Source organism: Balaenoptera musculus, chromosome 19, assembly GCF_009873245.2.
Source record: "Balaenoptera musculus isolate JJ_BM4_2016_0621 chromosome 19, mBalMus1.pri.v3, whole genome shotgun sequence".
Taxonomy (NCBI): domain Eukaryota; kingdom Metazoa; phylum Chordata; class Mammalia; order Artiodactyla; family Balaenopteridae; genus Balaenoptera; species Balaenoptera musculus.
The window spans coordinates 5,721,727-5,742,033 of record NC_045803.1 but is presented as its reverse complement, the minus strand read 5'-3'; the positions used below and the strand labels follow the sequence as shown (position 1 = coordinate 5,742,033).

The 20,307-nt window shown below is 52.1% G+C and overlaps 1 protein-coding gene across 1 annotated transcript in view; it reads left to right on the top strand.

Moving 5' to 3' along the window:
• The first annotated feature begins 1,436 nt into the window (after positions 1-1,436).
• The window catches only part of PPP2R1A (protein phosphatase 2 scaffold subunit Aalpha), a 32,915-nt gene continuing 14,044 nt past the window's right edge, over positions 1,437-20,307 (top strand). The window contains exons 1-3 of the mRNA XM_036833449.1: positions 1,437-1,618; positions 13,637-13,727; positions 16,635-16,735. Coding sequence (XP_036689344.1) covers positions 1,541-1,618; positions 13,637-13,727; positions 16,635-16,735 — 270 coding nt within the window. The 5' untranslated portion in view covers positions 1,437-1,540. The remainder of the gene's footprint in view (positions 1,619-13,636; positions 13,728-16,634; positions 16,736-20,307) is intronic.

Below are 20,307 nucleotides of genomic sequence, written 5' to 3'. Positions count from 1 at the left end.
CCCTCTTTTAGGATGTGAACTGTGGAAACAAACAAATTGCAGTGCTGAGAGAATTGTCTGGGTCGCTCATTTAGATGCTCACGGTCAGGGCCTGTTCTTTGAAGAGTCTGACCAGAATCAAGCTGCTGACTGCATCTGTCCAATGCAGAGACTGTCTCTGCAAGGCACACTTGGGACGTTTTTTTTTTTTGGTGGGGGTGGGCTTTACTGAGGTATAACTGACAAATAAAATTCTAAGGTATTTAAAGTGCATCTTTAGCTAAGGAACCTGTAGTCTCAGTGGGCTGGCAGTGTTGGGTTGGGGGAAAGATCCTGGGAATAAGGAGGGCAAGGATTGAAATAGGCAACGTCTCCCCCCCACCCTCCCGCCCCCTTTTATAGGGAGTAGTTTCCTAACTGGAGTGGGTAAGGGGTCTTTGGAAAAGATGCCTGGACCTGTCCTGGAGTCCTAGCTCAGCTGTGCCCTTGAAATGACACGATAAGGGGGAAGGTGCATCCCAGGCCTCCCCATCCCCCAACTCTGTTAGCGTGGTTCTAAAATTGCGGGTGAGGGGCTGTGTTGAGGCAAGGAACAGAGATTCGTCAGCCCCAACCCTGCTCTCACGCTGTGGACGGTCACAGCCCCAGCCAAGGGATAGGAATTCTGAGAGAGCGAGCGAGATTTGATTATGTGGCTCTGGGGCTTGAGGACCAAGCCTAAAGAGAGGAAGGGAAGGGGAGATATTTACGTAGAGATCGGACAGTTTAATAGGAACTGCTCTCCAAATAGAACGTACGGTTGGGGCAAAGACTTGTTGGCATGAAAAAGCATGATGTGCTCAGGTAGCTAATTTTCCAGAACCGCTGAAGAGTAAAAAGGGAAGGTGGGAGACGTGCGTTCGGTAAGCAGATCCACATACCAGCCTGAGGGGCGTGAGTTTTATCCAGAGAGTAAGGCAAGTCGCCACCCTTCTCTGGGCCTCGGCATAATAAGGCAGAAATGAAAGACTCACTCTCTCCTCCTCCCGCACAAAGGCTCTGGGAGTCCGCCCGCCAGCCGGAGGGGCCATTGCCTCCCAAGCCGAAACCTGCAGACTGTTCTGGTTTCCCCCCCCCCCCATGACGTCACGCACTCCTAGCAACGCACTCGCAGAAGCTTTCTCTGGGACTCGGAAAACGGGCTTCGCCACCTCCCAATCCTGCCCCTCATTGGCTAGAAACAACTGCTCGTCTAGGCCGTTGTTAGCGGCGACGTAGGCGGGCACAATCTTTGTCGCTAAGATACTGCGTACTTCCGTTTCCTCTTCCCCCTCTTCTAGGCTCTGGCAAACTTAAGGTCGTCTCTTCGGCCAATGGCAAATAGGTGGTAGGCGGGACTTCATTTGTTCGGACCAAAGAAACGCAGGCTTGGCCCGGTCATTGGGCAATGACTGTGGGGCAGCCCCTGTAAAGTGGCTCGGGCGTCCCCACGCCCTCTTTTCCTCCTCCCAGCCCAGCCTCTGCCTACTGCCGTTTTAGTAAGGCGCTGGCCGCAGTCTGACAGGAACAGGACGGAGCCAAGATGGCGGCGGCCGACGGCGACGATTCGCTCTACCCCATCGCGGTGCTCATAGACGAGCTCCGCAACGAGGATGTTCAGGTCCGGAGGCAACGGGGGACTTGGGGAAGACGGGAAGGGGGACCTGGGAGCACGGGCGTCCCTTGGGGAGAGGGTTCAGTGTTCGCTGAGAGTGGCGGAAGGGGGCGGCGGCCAATCAGCGTTCCGCTCTCATCTTTCTCGGTCCCCGGACTCAATGAGACGGCGCCTAGGATTGGGTGTCGGCCCAGCGGCGGGCGGGAGCGAGGGCGAGCTTGGAGGGTCCCGGGCCTGCCAAGTGCGCGCGGCGGCCCCGGGCCTTGGGGGCCGCGGCCCAGGAGAGGCTCGGACGACTGGGTCGGGGAGAGGCGAGGGGAGGGCTCGGTGATTGGCGGCGGCCCTTGAATGGCCCCTTGGGGATGGGGTGGGCGCGTGACTTGCTCCGAGTTGGGGAGGGGCCGCCTGGTTGATGGGGACCCGGGTAGGTTTTCTCCCTGCTGGGGCTCAGCGCTGTGGGGTAAGCCCTCCAAATGGGGACTGAGATGTGAAAGCTGACTTTCTAATTCCTGCCCTCCCACCCGCCTCCACTTGTGCTGTAAATCCCCGAAGGGAAGAGGGAGGCGAAAAGCCCATTCCCAAGGGGGGCAACTAGCTAAATTCAGCAGCAAATTACGAGGTGGAAAGTCGCCCCATTTCTGGGAGCCTCCCGTTACCTGGGGGGTGGGCAGTGTACTAAACGGGCTAACATTTCTGGTGAGGGGGAGAGGGGGCTCAGGACCCTGAGGCCAGCCGGCGAGGGATTGAGAAGAGCTAGGGTTCTAGGATTTGCCCATCCCAGCCCCGCCTCTCACCCGCCGAGTGACCTTGTGCCGATTACCTCACGGATCTGGGCCTCTGTTTTCCGTAGACTGTGGTCTAATAATAGTCCCGGCCTCATTGGGTGGTTCTGAGGGACTGAACGAGTTAATAATACGAGTCACGTAGAATGGCGCCTGGTCTGTTGTAAGGGTCCAATAAGTGCGAGCTGTAATTATGGGGAGTGGTGACTGAAGAGTTCGTATCTGGGCCTCAATTTCCCCGTTTATGAAGTTGAGCGGGTTGCACTGGCCCAGCCTCCGAGGTTCCGGCTCTGTGACTCTAGTTCAGTAGTCAGACAGGCAGAGGGTGTGCTCTTGGCTCTTGCACTTCTTGCTGATTGACATGGGTAAGTTAATCTTTCCAAGCCTCGGTTTCTTCTCTCAGATAGAGGTGATTGTCTGACTCATAGGGCTGTTGTAGGAATTCGTTTGTTCAATAGACACCTGCCACATATCAGCTGTGGTGCTGAGGATGTGATTGATGGTGATGCCAGTTGTTATACAAGAGACAGATGTGAAACGGAACCGAATACATTATTCACACGTATGAGACGTGGTGGGCAGGAAACAGCAGAATGTTGTGATAATGAGTCAGTAAAAATTATTGGGCCTCTGCTCTGTGTTGGGCACTGTTCTAGGCACAGGTGTACAACAGGGAAAAAGTCAGACAAAATCTGGCCCTGGCCTTGTGGAGCTTACCTTGTAGAGAGGGGAAAAAGACAATAAACAAGGGCTTCCCTGGTGGCGCAGTGGTTGAGAATCTGCCTGCTAATGCAGGGGACACGGGTTCCAGCCCTGGTCTGGGAAGATCCCACATGCCGCGGAGCAGCTGGGCCCGTGAGCCACAACTGCTGAGCCTGCGCGTCTGGAGCCTGTGCTCCGCAACAAGAGAGGCCGTGATAGTGAGAGGCCCGCGCACCGCAATGAAGAGCGGCCCCCACTCGCCGCAACTGGAGAAAGCCCTCGCACAGAAACGAAGACCCAACGCAGCTAAAAATAAATAAATAAATAAAGTAGCTATTAATTTTAAAAAAGGCAATAAACAAGACAATACGGAAAATACATATTATGTTAGATGGGGATAAGTACTATGGAAAAAATAAAGGAAGCGGGTGGAGAATGCGGCTTCAGAGGGGTCATGGAAGGCCTTGCTGAGAAGGTGGTGTCTGAGCAAAGATGCGAAGGGGGCAGGGGAAGGAGCCTTGAGGCTCTCTGGACAGAGTACCCAGCAAGCACAGAGTGGGGTGGGGAGGATTCATCTTAAGAAGGTCAGTCAGGGAAAACCCTTCTGAGGATGCAGCGTTTAAGACAAGACCAGAAGAAGGAGTCAGCTCCCAAAAGAAGATGGGGAAGAGCCTTCCCGGAAGAGAGAGGAGACAAATAATGCCACTAGCTCTCAACCCAGGGTGATTTTTGCCCACGAGGGGACATTGGCAACGTCTGGAGACATTTTTGCTTGTCACAAGTGGGCAAGTGCTCCTGGCGTCTAGTGGATAGAGGTCAGGGATCTGCTAAACGTACAATGCATAGGACCGCCTCCACAGCAAAGGATCATCCACCCAAAATGTCCATCGTGATGAGATTGTGAGAAGCCCTCTATGGGAAAGTCCTGAGGTAAATGTAGTGGTTTAAAAGAACACAAATTTATTATCTTACAGTTCTGGAGGTCAGTAGTCTAACACGGGTCTCACTGGGCTAAAATCACAGTGTTGGCAGGGTTATAGTCCTTTCTGGAGGCTCTAGAGGAGAATCCGTGTCTTTACCATTTTCCAGGTTCTGGAGGCTGCCCGCATTTCTTGGCTTGTGGCCCCTTTGTCCATCTCTAAAGCCAGCAGCGTTGTGTCTCTGTGACCGTTCTACTGTAGTCACATCTCCTTCTGACCAGCCGGCAGAGGGTCTCTGATTTTAAGGATCCATGTGATGAGATTGGGCCCACCTGGGTAATCCAGGATACTCTCCCCATCTCAAGGTCCTTAACCTTGATCACACCTGCCAAGTCCCTGTTGCCATGTAAAGTGACATACAGCTTCTAGGGCTCAGGATATGGACATCTTTGGGAGGCCATTATTCTGCATACCATAGTCGCTGGGTTGGAAGGTCGAGATTGAGAGGGAAAGTGGTAGGAGTTAGAGGATGGTGGTGAAGTGCCTTTTTTTTTTTTTTTTAACATTTTCAAGTAATTTAATTTTTCTTTCTGTTTATTTGTTACTTTTATTGCATTGAAGTCTGAAGGGGAATTATTTATTCAGGGAACACGTAAGGAGTGCCAGGCGCGTGCTGGCGCCCTGAGATGGGAGCATGCTCAGTGCGTTCGAGAACAACAAGGCGGCGTGGTAGCTGCAGCTCAGTGACTGGCAGAGCGGTGGCAGGTGAGCACTAATCCAGGGCTAGGTCAGGTGAGGGCCGTGGACCGGCAGGGCAGAGACTCTGCTGAGGCGGGGAGCCAGTTCAAGGCTTCGCGTAGAGAAATGACACGCTCTGACTTCTGGCCGCCGAGCAGGGGCCGGGCAGGAGCAGACAGACTTACCAGGATGCCGTTGCAGAGCAGCCAGGACCAGCGCTGGCAGGCAGGTAGGGGGAAGTGCTGGGATTGGGGGTATCTTGAAAAGGAGGGTTGTTGTTGAGATTTGCTGATGGATTGGATGCGCTGTGGTGAGTGACGTGGAAGGAGGAGGAGTCAGGGATGACGGAGGTTTGAATCCCGTCTCTACCAGTTTGCTCCCTTTGTGCCCTGCACCAGTGCCTTCCCCTTTTTTGGGTCCAGATTCCTCATCTGTAAGGAATAATGACGAGGAAGCAGCATCTACCTGGTTGGGAAGTTGCAGCGGAATTGGCATGTTAAGTGGCTGCCTCAGAGAAGGCGTTCAGTAAGTGATGACCTTGTTCAGTTGCCATGGTAGCTTGTGGTTTTATACTTGGGAAAGTGAGCTGCAAAGAGATCGCCTCCCCAGCCAGTAAGAGGCAGTGGCTGGATTGCATTATCTCAGGGGTGTTTGGGGCACCATGTTTCTTAAAATGTGGTCCACTGGTTGAGAGGCCAGGTTTCTGTGTTACTAATACTGTCTCTGCCTCAGTTTTCTCATCTGTAAAAGGGAATAGGGAATTCCCTGGCGGTCCAGTGGTTGGGACTCGGCACTTTCACTGCCGTGGGCCCGGGGTTCAGTCCCTACTTGGGAAACCAGGATCCCTCAAGCTGCGCAGCTTGGCAAAAAAAAAAAAAGAAAAGGAAAAAAATGGGAATAATTTTTAATTTAGCAGTTCAGAGGGGTGTTGTGAGGATTAAATAGGTTAGTACGTGGAAAACGCTTAGAACAGTGCTTGATGTATTTTAAGTTTTCATTAAATGTCTGCCGGTGGTGGTGGTGAAATAACGAGGGCCTCAGTTGTCCGAGGTGAGGTGCAGCATTTTAAAAACTATGCTTCTAATGGTTACTCTAGAGCAGCGGTTCTTACCAGGGGACAGATGTCTGGGGATGTTTTTGGTGGTCACGACTGGCGGGGGCAGTGCTGCAGGCAGCTAGCGGGGGAGAGACCAGCGATGCTGCCCGACGTTCTGCGCCGCCCGGGCCCCTCCCCGCCGCAGGGGACGGCCCCGCCCCAGAGGGCAGTGGTGCCAGGGTTGAGAAACCCTGCTGTATGCCAGCCTGCCAAAAGACATCTGAGATAGGTGCTACTTTTCTTTCCAGTAAATGTGTTTTGATTGTCAAATTTCAAACAACAGAAAAAATAGTACCAAATCCAGATTCAGCAGTTTTTTAAAAGTTTTACCACATTTTTTCACCGGTTCCTCATCCTTCTCCGCCACCCCCCTACCCCGTTTTTTTATTTTTAAAGGATTCGTTTTTTTATAGCTGCTTTATTTATTTATTTATTTATTTTTGGCTGTGTTGGGTCTTCGGTTCGTGCGAGGGCTTTCTCTAGTTGCGGCAAGTGGGGGCCACTCTTCATCGCGGTGCGCGGGCCTTTCACTATCGCGGCCCCTCCCGTTGCGGGGCACAGGCTCCAGACGCGCAGGCTCAGTAGTGGTGGCTCACGGGCCCAGCTGCTCCGTGGCATGTGGGATCTTCCCAGACCAGGGCTCGAACCCGTGTCCCCTGCATCGGCAGGCAGATTCTCAACCACTGCGCCACCAGGGAAGCCCCGTTTTTTTATTTTTGACTGAGTATTTTAAAAATAGATCCCAGGTCCCAGATATTTTCTCCTACGTATTTCGTTATGCACCTATAAAACAACAGACATTTAATAACCACAATGCCGTTATCATAGCTAACAAAGCTTTTGTTTTGTTTTTTTATCATAGCTAACAAAGTTTTTACAGTGATTCTTTGGTATCATCTAGTAGTCGGTTCATAATCAGATTTCTCTGATTGTTCCAGAAGTAAGTGTTCTTTTACAGTTAGCTTGTTTAAATCAGATTCTGAATGTGACTATGAATCTTCAGTCTGAAATTCTTCCCATTTTTTTACGTAAGGCTACTCAATCATTGTCACACCACCCAGTAAATACTGAAACTAGGACTTAGCCAAGGGCACTGGGTTTCAGGGCAGCACTCTTCACCACCGAGCTGGGGCCCTGTGGGGACAGTGTGTAGGCCCAGAGGAGACACAGAGGAGACAGTGCCCTGGGTGGATGCAGTCCAGGATTTCAGATCCTGGACTGGCCACTTTACGAGTTACTCAACTCTTCTGGGCCTTGATTTTCTTGTTAAATGAGGAAAAGCGTGGAAGACCCACCTGGCAGGGCTGTTGTGAGGATTAAATGAGATTAACTGTAAAGACAGCAGGTACTCACCACGGTCAAAGATATCGTGGCAGCATATGCCCCTGCGTCCTCATCTTAGAAACATGACAGCACGGCCTCCGACTTCTTTTCAGGGAGTACGTGGGGATTTGAAGCAGAACTTAGGAATAAGGCTGCCCTCTGAGAGTTTAAAAAAGAGAAGTTGGTATAGGGTGATGGTGAAGAACATGGGTTCAAGTTCTAGGCTCTACCATGCCTTCACTGGGGGACCTGCATTTTTAAAAACTTGAAAAATATTTATATTTTTGCTTTTTGATGTGCCCAGCCCAGTACTAGGTTCAGGAGTCACCAGTTGCTAATAGTCGTGTCCCTTCCTCATCCCAGAGACAAGTCACCTTCCAAATGGGGGCACAGGCACATCCATAAATAATTATAACACCAGGCAAACTGCTAGGGAAGTATTTGTTTGTGCCGCAGTTTCCAGGGAGGTGGTGAGATTACTTTTTCTGTTTCAATTTACCTTTTTCTTTCCCCTGCTCAAGAAATACAAATACGTGAGAAATAACGATGAGAATAATGGTTAACACTTGGGTGCTTGCTACGTGCCAGGCTCTGTCTCTGTGTCTTCCTTATTTGATTATCCCAGCAATCCTGTGAGGCAGGCATTGTTGTAATAACCATCTTACAGTGAGGAAACTCAAGCTTTGAGGGGCCTGGGATTTATCTGGAGACCCTTAGCTGATTGGTGAAGCCAGAGTACCTGCTCATTCGTTACTTTAAAAAAAAAAAAAAAAAAAGCTCCAGAAATAGAGATTGTGGTGCCCATTTCACTCTTGGGTGATGCAGAACTTTTCACACCCATCCACCCACACATACCCACACACATTATGTTCATTTAAAAACATTCTTCATGGAATGAGGTGGAAGGATGTTTAGGACATTTTTTTTTTTGGCTCTATTGGGTCTTCATTGCTGCGTGCAGTCTTTCTCTAGTTGCGGCCAGCGGGGGCTACTCTTTGTTGCGGTGCGTGGGCTTCTCATTGCGGTGGCTTCTCGTTGTGGAGCGTGGGCTCTAGGCGTGCGGGCTCTAGAGCGCAGGCTCAGTAGTTGTGGCGCATGGGCTTAGTTGCTCCGCGGCATGTGGCATCTTCCCGGACCAGGGATCGAACCCGTGTCCTTTGCATTGGCAGCCGGCTTCTTAACCACAGTGCCACCAGGGAAGTCCCGGATGTTTAGGACTTGATAGGAGGTGAAGAGGCACTTGTGTCGCTCACTGAGCATTTCCCCGGGCTGAGGCTCACTGTTAAAGCACCCACGTTGCAGACCCCTCCACACTGCTCATTATCAGTGAGCAGCTCTACCAAACAGTAACAGTTTGGAGCATATTCCTCCAGATTCTTTTGGACTCTTACTCTTTGCCAGGTGCTGTCCTGGGATTTTGGGGCACAGAGTGCAGAAGACAGAGTCCCTGCCCTTGTGAAGCCCACTTTCTAGTGGGGAAGAAGAACAGTTGACCCTTGAACAACACGGATTTGAACTGTGCAGGTCCACTTATGCAGATTGTTTTCAGTAGTAAATACTACAGTGCTACATGATTTGCACTTGGTTGAATCCACAGATGTGAAACTTCAGATACGGAAGGACCACTATAAGTTATACTCAGGTTTTCAACTGCGGGGAGGGTGGGCACCCCTAACCCTCATGTTGTCCAAGGATCAGCTGCATATGTCGGAAGTGATGAGATAAGATGTATAGAGAGTGACGGGGGCGTGCTCGTTTACCCAGGGTAGTCATTGGTGAGGATTAAGCAGGGGCCTGAATGCAGTGAGAGGGGCCCTGGGCTGTCTGGGGGGAAGGGTGTCTCAGGCTGAGAAAGCAGCAAGTCAGCAAGCGTGAAGACCTGGGCTGACAGTACGTTTGCATTTTAGTTACTGTCAAGGGAACCACTGTGACAGGAACCCAGGGAGCAAGAGGAGGGGGTGGGGAGTGAGAGTGGATCCGCGCACAGGGACCACGTCATGTTGGGCCTTGTAGTCCATAGGAGGGCCTTCGGGTTTTACTCAGCTTGTGGAGGGAAGATGTACTACCTGTGGGCTCGTACTGTACGTGGTCATGTCAGGGAAGCTCCATGGATTGAACGTGACGTGGGTTTTAAAAAGTGAGTAGTTTTTCTGTGTGGATGTAGTGGTGGGAAGGGAGATTTTATTTATTATTTATTATGTCTCATGTATTAGCCTGAGGGCTGCTGGGGACGCAGGCAGCCCCAGCCCGTGGTGATAAGCGTGGCCATGGAACCATAGATGAGCATTGTGGTAGGTCTTGGTGGGGACATGTGTGGGGACAGTGCACAGTGAACTCTTATGGCTACAACGTGATGAAAGGACAGTAAAGGTTTCTTATTGATTTTAATAGCTGCTCTCTCAGGAACATTCCAGAGAACTCAACCAACAGTCATTTAAATAAGGGTTCACTTTTTCCTCATATAACAAGTTCAGCAGCTCAAGGATATCACAGAATTGGGTCAGAGTGTGCAGTTCTTTTGGTCTGCTTCGTGTGGTCACGAGATTGCTGCATCATCTGCTGTCTTTGCGTCCTCGCGGAAGCACCCTGAAAGTGGGGGCCGGCCTCAACAAGGAGGTGGTTCTTGTCCTCCTCCCTGTGGTCAAAGAGGAAACTCTTTCCTGGAAGCTCCTTGGCCAGTTTGTCCTTACGTCTTTGTGTCCAGAACTAGGTCATTGACTGGGTTAGTTGGGATTAAGGTTGGCTGTAAATAATAGGAAAATTCTATAAATATATGAGACTTAAATGAGCTTGAAATTTATTTCTGACTCACAATCAAAAAGTCTGGTGGCAGTCCAAGCTGGTGTGACACTCTAGGTGTTAGGGTCCCAGGCTCTTACACATTGTTTTCTGTTTGGCCTCCATCCTGCCCTCCCCATTCTCAGGTTACCTCAAGGCCCCAAGATGGCTGCTGAAGCCCCAGCCATCATAGCCCCATTCTAAACAGGAAGGAAGGATGAAGGATGTGACCCCATCTCCCCATAAGGACACTTCTAGAAGTCACACACACCACTCCCACTTGGATTTCACTGGCCAGACATTAGTCTCATGGTCATATCCAAATGCACAGGTGATTCAGAAATACCTTTACCGGGGGTTCATGTGCACAGATGAAAAACAGAGGTTATGAGCGGCAGTATAGCCCAGTGCAGGAGCTCTTAACCTGGGGCCCATCTGGCATTCAGGGCAGGTCCATGAATTTGGATGAGAAAAATAACATCTTTATTTTCACCAATCCCTAACTCAAATTTAACTTCTCTTCTATTATGAATTACATTTATACATAATAGCACATTATAGCGTATTCTAAATAGTGTCAGCAAAACCTATGACTCCGTCCCCGGTGGTAACGATGACTCTTCAGAGCTCATTTCAGCTGTTGCAAATGCTTCTAGTGCCGTTTCTGCTCACCTCTGTTTCAAAGTTGTGGTCATTTAAAAACCTGCTGAGGGGTTCATAGTGCACCCCCCAGCTGAAAGACACCAGAAAACAGAAATACGAATTGATAGTGTTGGCTCAGAGCCAAGTGGCTGGGGTTCCAATCTTGCCACCGGAGAGCTGTGTGAGGTTTTGTTTTCTCTGCCACAAAGTGGGTGATCCTGTGGTTACCTCACAGATGTTGTGAGGATCAAATGAGTGAAAACGTTGGCACCTAGAACACTGCCTGGCACCTAGTGAGTACCAAGGAAATGTTTGCAATTATTACTCTGTCCCTGTGAGAGAAGGGAAGAGAGACGTGGGTGGACAGCTAGCCAGCTGCTGCCCGTGTCCTTGAAACCTGAATGAAAATCGGCGTGCTGTCCACCGAGCGAGGTTGCCATGGCTGCCATTACTCTCCTTCCTCTGGTGCCAGGCTGTTCCCAGTATCATGTCACTTTGTACTCACAAAGTACAAAGGATAGGTATTATTACAGTCCCCCATTTCACAGATGAGAAAATTGAGACTCAAAAAGGTACAAAGGGTGGCCCAAGATCCCACAGCTAATGTGAAAAGCAGCTTTGCCTTGAACCCAGATAGTGTATCTAAAGCCCGCCCTGTTGCTGCCTTTCTTAAGTGTTCACGGTGCCATTTATGCTGAAGAAACCAGCAGCTATTCTTAAAACCAAAACCGGAATCTCCAAAGACGGCAGTGGAAGGAAGGGGGCTCTCCACCATGGCAGAGTTGGCCTGATTCTCCTGGGCCGGTTCCCTGGGCATCGTTCCTAAATGACAGTGTGATGCTGAGATTAATAAGAGTCAGGGCATCTGGCTTCTGGACACGGCTCTGCACCTTTCCACCAAGTGACAGCTTCTCTGCATATCAGCGTGCTCGCCTTTAAAAGGGAGGGTTCTAGTAACACTGCCAGCCTCAGAGCACGGTTCTAAGGAGTGAATGTATTAATTGTCCATGTCAAGCACTTGAATGCTGCCAGGTACATAGTAAGCAATCAGTAAATGCTAGCGGCTGTTGTTACTGTCATTATGATTATCCCCTGCCAGCATCCTGTGCCCTGGCCCACGTGTACTTTTCCCTGTAGCCCAGCTGGGAGAAGAACACAGAGATTCAACTTGGAGGGGACAGAGGAACAGGCAACTAAGTCAATACTTACTCCGATATATTCTTGAGGAAAATTTCAGACATACAGAACATCGAAGGACTAGTACAAGGGCCAGAAAATACAGCCTGTGGGCCAGATTCTGCCCCGCAGCCTTGCAGGTGTAGTTTTATTGGAATGCAGTCATGCCCACTTGCTTACATATGGTCTGGGTCTTTGGCTGTTTTTGTGCTACAGAGACACAGTTAGTTGAGATAGAGACCGAGTGGCCTGCAAAGCTGAAGATACTTACTTCCTGGCAATTTACAGGAAGTCTGCCCACCTCTCGACTGGTACAGTGGGCAGCTGTGTGCTTCTCGCTCAGACTCACTGAGGGTTCGTGTTCACCATGTTTAGTCGTTCATCTGTTTCTGTAGGTCTGTCTTTATATACATTTGATTTGGGGCTAAAAATAAGATGCAGGCCTGCAGTCCTTGATCTGAAGACCCTTCTACTGCCAGGATGGTGAGTGCTCGGACTGTCTCAAGCCCAGGTGGTCCAAAAACCCAGTGACGGGGTATGAGAAGTGCGGTGTGTGTGTTTTTCTGAGGTGAGGCCACCGTAGCATTTCTTGAGGTTCTCATCATTGTGATTCCCAAAGAGAGTCTTAACCCCTTAAACCAGAGGGGATGCAGGACGCCAGTCACTTGCAGACCTCTTCGCAGCCGCGTGGGGCCTGGGAAAGAATAGGCTGAGGGAGCCCTTGCTGCTCTCCTTGACCTGGTCCCTCCTTATTCTTTCCTTCCTTCCGGGAGTGGGAGGAGGATTCCCGCTTGGCCTGGCGCGGCTTACTCACCCTTGAGGGCGTCGCCTTCCACTCACACACGAGCTCACTGCGTTCCGGCCGCAGCCCTGGGGGCTTGGCAGGAGCGGCCCCGTGGTCAGGATGGAGACACAGGAAGAGGGGTTTCCCAGTCGCACGGCCGCAGCTGAGGTTGGGTCTCAGCGCACTCAGTGCTCACTCAGGCAGGTTTCTGTGCCTCCGTGGTGGGGGAGAGGTGGCGCTACTCACGCTCCCGGGGCCGAGAGGGTCAAACGAGGTCCTAACGCAACAGACTGAGCCTGAGACCCGCTGTGTGTCAGCGGGGTGTGTGAGGTTCCGAGGGTCACCACAGCAAAGCATCACATCTTTGGTGGCTTAAAACAGCCAGTGTTCTCTCTCAGTTCCGGAGGCCAGAAGTCTGAGATCAAGGTGTCAGTAGTGTTGAATCCTTCGAGAGGCTGTGAGAAGAGCTGTCTGAGCCTCTCCCCGAGCTTCTGGCTGCCGCCATTGTAGCCTTGTTTGTTCTGTTATCACTGTTAGCCAGCAGTCCTGGTTACGGCCCCGCTCTACACCGACTGAGCTGTGTGACCCTTGGAAGGGACTTTCGTTCCCTGAGCCCGTTTCCTCTTCTCTGCAGCAGGGCTTGTAACCCTCTGCTGGTCGTGAGCGTTAAATGAGGCAGTGCAAGTGAGCGCTTGGGCTGGGACTGGGCCCAGAGTAAGCTGGGGACGTGGCTGCCGCTGTTAGCGTCCAAGGCGCAGTGTGTTAGCCTTGCTGAGCGCAGCAGGGGGCAAAAGCAGGAGGAGGGTGGGGACTGTGGGGAGGCGGGCGCAGTGGTCCTCCAAAGTGCCATGAGGGGTGTTGGCTCAGTGAGACCCGACCGATGCTTTTGCTGAGGCTGCCGCTGCCATTGTAATTTAAGTGACTCAAGGTCACAGAGTGACTTGGTAGACTTCCCAGGTTATTACTCAGCACCCCACACGTGCTTAGCGAGGCTTCCAGGGCCTGACTGGGTCCCGAGGTGTCAGACTCCCTTAAGTCTGGGCTTGCTAACATTCTCCCTTCCTTTCCTTGTTCTCTCATTAGCTTCGCCTCAACAGCATCAAGAAGCTGTCCACCATTGCCTTGGCCCTCGGGGTCGAAAGGACCCGCAGTGAGCTTCTGCCCTTCCTTACAGGTACGGGGGACTCCTGGGGCCCAGGTCGAGTGGGGGCTCCTGGGGGTGGTTCCTGCCAGGTAAGAGAAGCCCCTCTGGATTTAACAAGCTGTTTTTAAGTGCCGTGTGCTGGGTGCTGGGCCTGGGGCAGGGACTGGTGAAAAGCGCTCTGGAGGCAGATAGAGCCAGCTTTGAATCGAAGCCCCAGTAGTTAGAAGCTGGTGACTTTAGGCGAGTTACCTCACTGTTCCGTAGAGTTCTTATGTGTAAAATGGGCATAGTCAACATGCGATGTAGCATTGATGTGAACATTCAATAATAACAATAACAGCTAACGCTTATTGTATATATACCATGTGCCCGGTGGTGTTCTAAACCCTTTCTTGTGAGGATTGAGTTCGTTCACATAGCGCTGTGCTCAGTAAATGTACACCACCATCGTTGTCCAAGTTAATCTCACAGTAACTCCTTAAGGTAGGTAAGACTGCTGCCCCCATTTTATAGATGAGGAAACCGAGGCGTGGAGAGGTGAGGTAACTTATTTGGTCCTACAGTTAGGAGGTGCCCCAGAGGGGATATTTATCAAGGCACGCTGGCTCTAAACTGGACAGTGTTGGGTAATGACTCATAGCACAGACTTGGGCCCCAACTACCTGGGCTCAAATCCTAGCTCTACCACTTTCTAGCTGTGTGACCTTGGGCGAGATATTTCACATCTGCCCGCCTCTGATTCTTCACGTGTGAGAAGGGCATGAACAGTACCACCTAGTATGAAGATGAAATAAGACCCCCCGTGAAGTGCTCAGCATGTGGTGAGTGCTGCTCAGGTGTTAGCGATTAGGCAGTTCCTGCGCTCTCCTGTCTGTGGAGATGTACTTAAAGCGCTTGACACAGTGTCTGATACAGACTGGATCACCGGTGAGTGGTAGATCCTCTGTTCCCATCACTCTTATTATGACTTCGTACTTCATACTAATTAAAATCGCCAGTAAAGGCTCAGAGTTAGCTGTGCTTTGTCCCTAGTGAAACTCTTTCATCTCTGATCCTCTCACTTGGGCCTAGTGATGGTGCTGGTGGGGGGGAGGGAGGCAGGGAGTCTCACCCCCTCATCATTTCACACTGGGGGAGTTGAGGCTTGAGGGGATGTGCGGGGACTTGCCCACAGTCACAGCTGATGACTGAGGAGCTCAGGGGTGTCTGCCTCTGGACACCACGTGGGGAGGAGGCATCTGCACACGTGACACTGAGCGGATGACCTCAAACCAGTGGCTTCCACTGGTGAACTGTGGGAGAGACTTGAAGGCTTTAGAACGCTGAGACCCGGACGGCCTCGGGGGCAAGGGGTACAGGGAGTGTGGTACGGCAGTGTAAAGCAGTGGCTGAAAAGTTGTAGAGAAAAGAGTTGGAAGGACCTGGGTTTGAAACCCTGCTGGGCACACGTGGCTAAGCCATCCCACCTCTCCCAGCCCCGGCTCCTTCTCCGCAGAGCGGGATAAAGCAGGCCGTAACTCACAGGGGGGCTGCCTGTGGGGGCAGCCAGCAGGAGTGAGTGGCGAACGGAGCCGGGATTGAACGTGGCGCTTGGCCTGATGAGAGCCGCAGGGAGAGACACAGGGGCAACGTTAGGGTGGAGGTTGGCAGGTCTGGGCCAGAGAGGCCGGGAGGGCAGTTGTGTAGAGGTGGGAAGGGTGGGGAGCTGAGGTGCTGGCAGGTCCCGCATATTTGGCTTTCAGGGATGCAGCTTGGCCAAGGGGTCTGGACTGGGGCTTGAGTTGAGTAGGAGTTGAGGCTGTCCTAAGGTCTCCAGGAAAGGAACAGAGCAGGGAGGCGACCTGAGCCGTCCACAGGGGGAGCCGGCGAAACCGAGGCTGGGAGGGAGCCTGAGAGCAGGACACGCCAGAGCCACGCCGCCGGCGTTTACTAAAGCACTGACTCTCGTGCTGGGCCCCACGCTGAGCTCTTCACAGAAAGCAGTTATTTCCCCTCAGTCTCAGAACAACATTGTTGTTGGATTTGGGGGATGAGAAAAGAGTCTCAGGCCGGGTGAATTGCCACACACCCAGCCAACGGTAGAGCAGGATTTGAATCTACCACAGGATGGGCATATGCCTCACGTAAACTCAGGGAGCTGAGACGCCAGCCTAGACGCGAGGGATGCTAGCGTCTTCTGCCATAGTCGTTGCCATCGCCTCAGCGAAGGGAGGGTGGAGCTCGAGAAGGGCCTTTGGATTTAGGTGTTAGGACGGAGCAGTTCTCTCCACGCACGATCATCCCTTCTTTCAGCAAAGTTGAGCGGATTGAGTGCCCACTGTGCTCATCTCTGGCAGAAGCTGGGGCACAGAGAGGAGCCAGTCCTGGACTCGGGTGATCATAGCCCGTGGTGAGGTCTCTGATAAGGGGGCCTGGTTGGGCAGTGAGCCTAGAGAAGGGACCTGACCTGTCTGGGTGGCATCCTGCAAATCTTCCAGGAAGCGGTAGCTAAGCCAAGTGTCGAAGGACAGGGAGGACTTTTTCAGGCTGAAGAGAGCGAAGTTCCTGGCAGCGAGAACAGTGCTGAGGGTAGAAGCAAAAAGAGCTCCCGTTTACCAGGCTCTGCACTTGTGCACATGGTCTTATTTGCTCCTCACTCTGACCGTCACCGCAGGTGGAGGTGACTGGCACCATTTTACAGGTGTGGAAACTGGGATGCAGGGAGGTGGTCTCACTCCCCCAGCGTCCCACACCTAGTCACGGGCACTCTGTCACCTGCCCCCAGCCTCTGCCTTCATCTCTGCCCACCCCGCTGGAGGGTGGCTGCCAGTTTGAGGGAGCAGAGTGGAGCCTGCTTGTTCCCAGCTTGGGTTACTGAAGGCTGGGGTCAGCTTGGGTTACTGAAGGCTGGGGTCATACGTGGGGTGGAACCGTCACCCCGTCTGTCTCGTCCCGCAGACACCATCTACGATGAGGATGAGGTCCTCCTGGCCCTGGCGGAGCAGCTGGGCACCTTCACCACTCTGGTCGGAGGCCCCGAGTACGTGCACTGCCTGCTGGTGAGTCTGGAAGGTGGGGAAGGCCCCTGCCTGCCCCTGGCGGGGTCAGACCCATGGTCCTGGCAGCCAGGGCGGGGAGGGGAGAGTGCAGGAGAGGCTGGGGTCATCTTCTCGGAACAGCTGGGCCTTGGACATTCACTTTAATCCGGCAAGTCAGCAGTGACATTTAATACATCAGCACGAAAACGCGGGTGTCTTCCTTACCGTTGACTGGGCGTGCCTGACCAGCGCCAGGCCCCCCCTGGCACTCCACGCATGAGGCTTTCAGTTTGGAGTTAGGCTGGGTTCTTCCACTGATTGCTGTGTGACTTGTAAGTTACTTAACCTCTCTGTGCTGTACTTTCCTTATCTGTAGAGGGAGAGTCATTAAAACTTACCTAGAGAATCGACTCAGGAAGCCCTTAGCACAGCACTTGGCGTGTAGTGAGTGCTCACAGATCTTAGCTCCGTTGTCATGAATGCCATATGTTGTGAGGTCGTGTCCACCCTTTGGGGTAGAGACAGCCGCCTGGAGCAACGAGAGGTTCCGCGTCGAAGGTCGCACGGCTAGCGAGTGGCAGAGCTGGGGTTCCAGGTGTGTCCGGTTGACTCTCCCCCAGGCCCCACCCACTTCCTGCCTGTGTGACCCTGTGCTGGGTGATGGCTGGGGACAGAGATGGTCAGATACTGATAGCAGCTGCTGTTTGGGAGAAGAGAAGGGAGGAAGTGCTCCAGTCCTGTGACCTGGGTTGAAAGAACCTTGGTGGTTGCTCAGTTTTCACTGTTCTTCAGAGCCGTGGAACAGCTCTGCCTCCTTTTTTTTCCTCCCAATAATTCTTTCATGGTTCCTGAAGGCATGTTATCATACTCTGGCATCTGCACTTGATGGTGTTTTACAGTTACTGTCAGCAGGCTTTGTTCCTTTTAGTGGTATGTGAAATAATGTGCTTCTTATTGGGGTCTTGGATTTGAGCAAATATGGTCATTTGTTTTCTTCCAAACACGCATTAAGCATTAACTCTAAGAAACTGTGATAATTATCATTAGAGTCTGGTATCCTGTCTCTCATCTGAGTGCACATGTATAATTTGTATATGTACACACAGAAAATTGTATGTGAATGAGGTCATTTCATACATTTTATACAGAACAGGATTGCTTAACACCAGGAACGTGATGAGGTCCCTGGACCTACCTGAAAGGGGTCCCTTGAACTCCATGGAACTGTCTGCAGCCCGTGGTGTTTATCAGTCTTTCTGAGGAGAGAATTAATAGCTTTCAGCAGCTTCTCAGAGGACTCAGGAGCAGAGAACACTGTTGAGTACCCCACAGCTTCAACCAGAGCCACAGTCCTGCAGACAAACGGCTGGAACCCGGGGTCCTTCCCCTGCCGAGTCAGGGTCTTCCGCTGATCATTCCCAATGAGGGAAGCCCCTGTCACCCCATGCTTCTGTTTGGGGAGCAGTCCCGTGTGACCTCTGGGACTGGTGTCCGTGAGGATCCTCTGGGCCAGGCAACACTGGGAACCCGCAGGCAAGTCAGGTCAGGATAGCTTCAGCTCACTCAGCACCTGCAGCGTGTGTTCTCAGTGCCTCGTGTACAGTAACGCATTGTGTCCTGCAGCGACCCTGTGAGACTCGTGCTGGTGTCCCTTCTTCACAGATGAGGAAACCGAGGCACAAGCTGGGCAGAGGCAGAGCCAGGGTTTGAACCCAGGCCCCCAACTCGTCGCCACTACCACTCTTCTGTACTATCTTCAGAGGGCCCCTGGTTGCCCCGCAGGCTGATCCGAGCTGGAAAAAAGGGAAACCAGGGGCCCTTAGAACCCAGAAGAGGCGGCTCATCTGGGTTAGATGGGGTGGGGGAGCTGTCGAGGAGGAGCTCCTGGAGGAGGTGGAGTTTGACAAGATATGGGAAATGGCTCTTTTGCAACCTGTTCATTCCATGGAACATGAGCAAGGCCTGTGGGCTCCGGGAACCCAGAGGTGTGTCAGACCCGATCCCGGCCCTTGTTCTCTGCGGTGTGAGTGAGATGGAATTTCACAGAGATCCGTGTAGCTGTAGTGTGAGGATTTTTTCTGTATCGGCAGCTCTTAACCCTTTTGGAATCATGGGTCCCTTAGATGAAAACTCCAGGCCCGCTCCTCAAACGAGTGTAGATGATTTTAGGAGGTTCACGCCTTTCCCCCTCCCCGGGTTTGAGAGCCCCACCCTCCATCGCACAGAGGCCTCATGGCAATGGGTCTTCGTTATGCAAAAGCATCATTTGGGGTTTCCTCAATGTGCACCTTCCTGGGCCCTGCCCCCAGAGTCTGATTCTTTAGGTCTGTGCTGGGAGAGGCCTCCTGGGTGATCCTGCCGTGGGTGGTCTGGGAACCACACTGTGAGAACCTCTCCCTGCAGTAACCCACTGGGGCAGAGGCCCTTGGGTGATGTAACTACTGCTTAGCCTTGGTCCCCACCCCAGGCCTCTGTGATCGTGACAGGTTACCATAAGTTCCACTTACAGTCACTTGCTAAGTATTAATCAATTATTAATCAATATTTACTGAGTGACTCTAAGTGGAAGATTGAGTGCCTCCTGTGTGCCAGCCTGGGTAGTGGGAAAAGAAGGAAATAAGAGGAAACCGGTCCCTGCAGGACCCATGACACCACGTCTGCAGCCACACCTCTGTGAGCCAGTCGTGCACCCAGAACCCTACGACAGCGTGTCCCTGTGACACAGGCCGCACGCTGAGGGTTCCCAGGCAGGCATGGCATTACGGTTTCCTTTTGAATCATTGCCCCCTCCCTCCCTCCCTCCCTCCCTCTCATGGCTGTGTTGGGTCCCCGCCACTGCACGCAGGCCCTCTCCAGCTGCGGAGAGCGCGAGCCACTCTTCATCGCAGTGCGCGGGCCTCTCATTGCAGTGGCCTCTCCTATTGCGGAGCACAGGCTCTAGGCGCGCGGGCTTCAATAGTTGTAGCACGCGGGCTTCAATAGTTGTAGCACGTGGGCTCAGTAGTTATGGCTCGCGGGCTCTAGAGCGCAGGCTCAGTAGTTGTGGCGCACAGGCTTAGTTGCTCCATGGCATGTGGGATCTTCCCGGACCAGGGCTCAAACCCGTGTCCCCTGCATTGGCAGGCGGATTCTCAACCACTGCGCCACCAGGGAAGCCCCCATTGCCACCTTTTTAAAATGAGTTTTTAAAAATTCTGTTTTTGATTTTTTTTATCATGGTAAATTATAAATAATATTTACCATTTTTAAGTGTACTTTTCCGTGGTGTTAAGTACATTCATGTTGTGGTGCAGCCATCACTATTCATCTCCAGAACTTTCTCATCTTCCCCAAAGAAACTCTGTACTCATTAACCAGTGACCCCCAAGCCCCTTACCCCAGCCCCCAGCAACCACCATTCCACTTTCTGTCTCTGTGGATCTGACTACAGACATACGTCAGAGATATTGTGGGTTTGGTCCCAGACTACCATAGTAAAGTGAATGCTGCAATAAAACGAGTCACATGAATTGTTTTGTTTCCTAGTACATATAAAAGCTATGGATACACTTTAGTCTATTAAATGTGCAATAGCGTTCTGTCAAAAAAAGGCA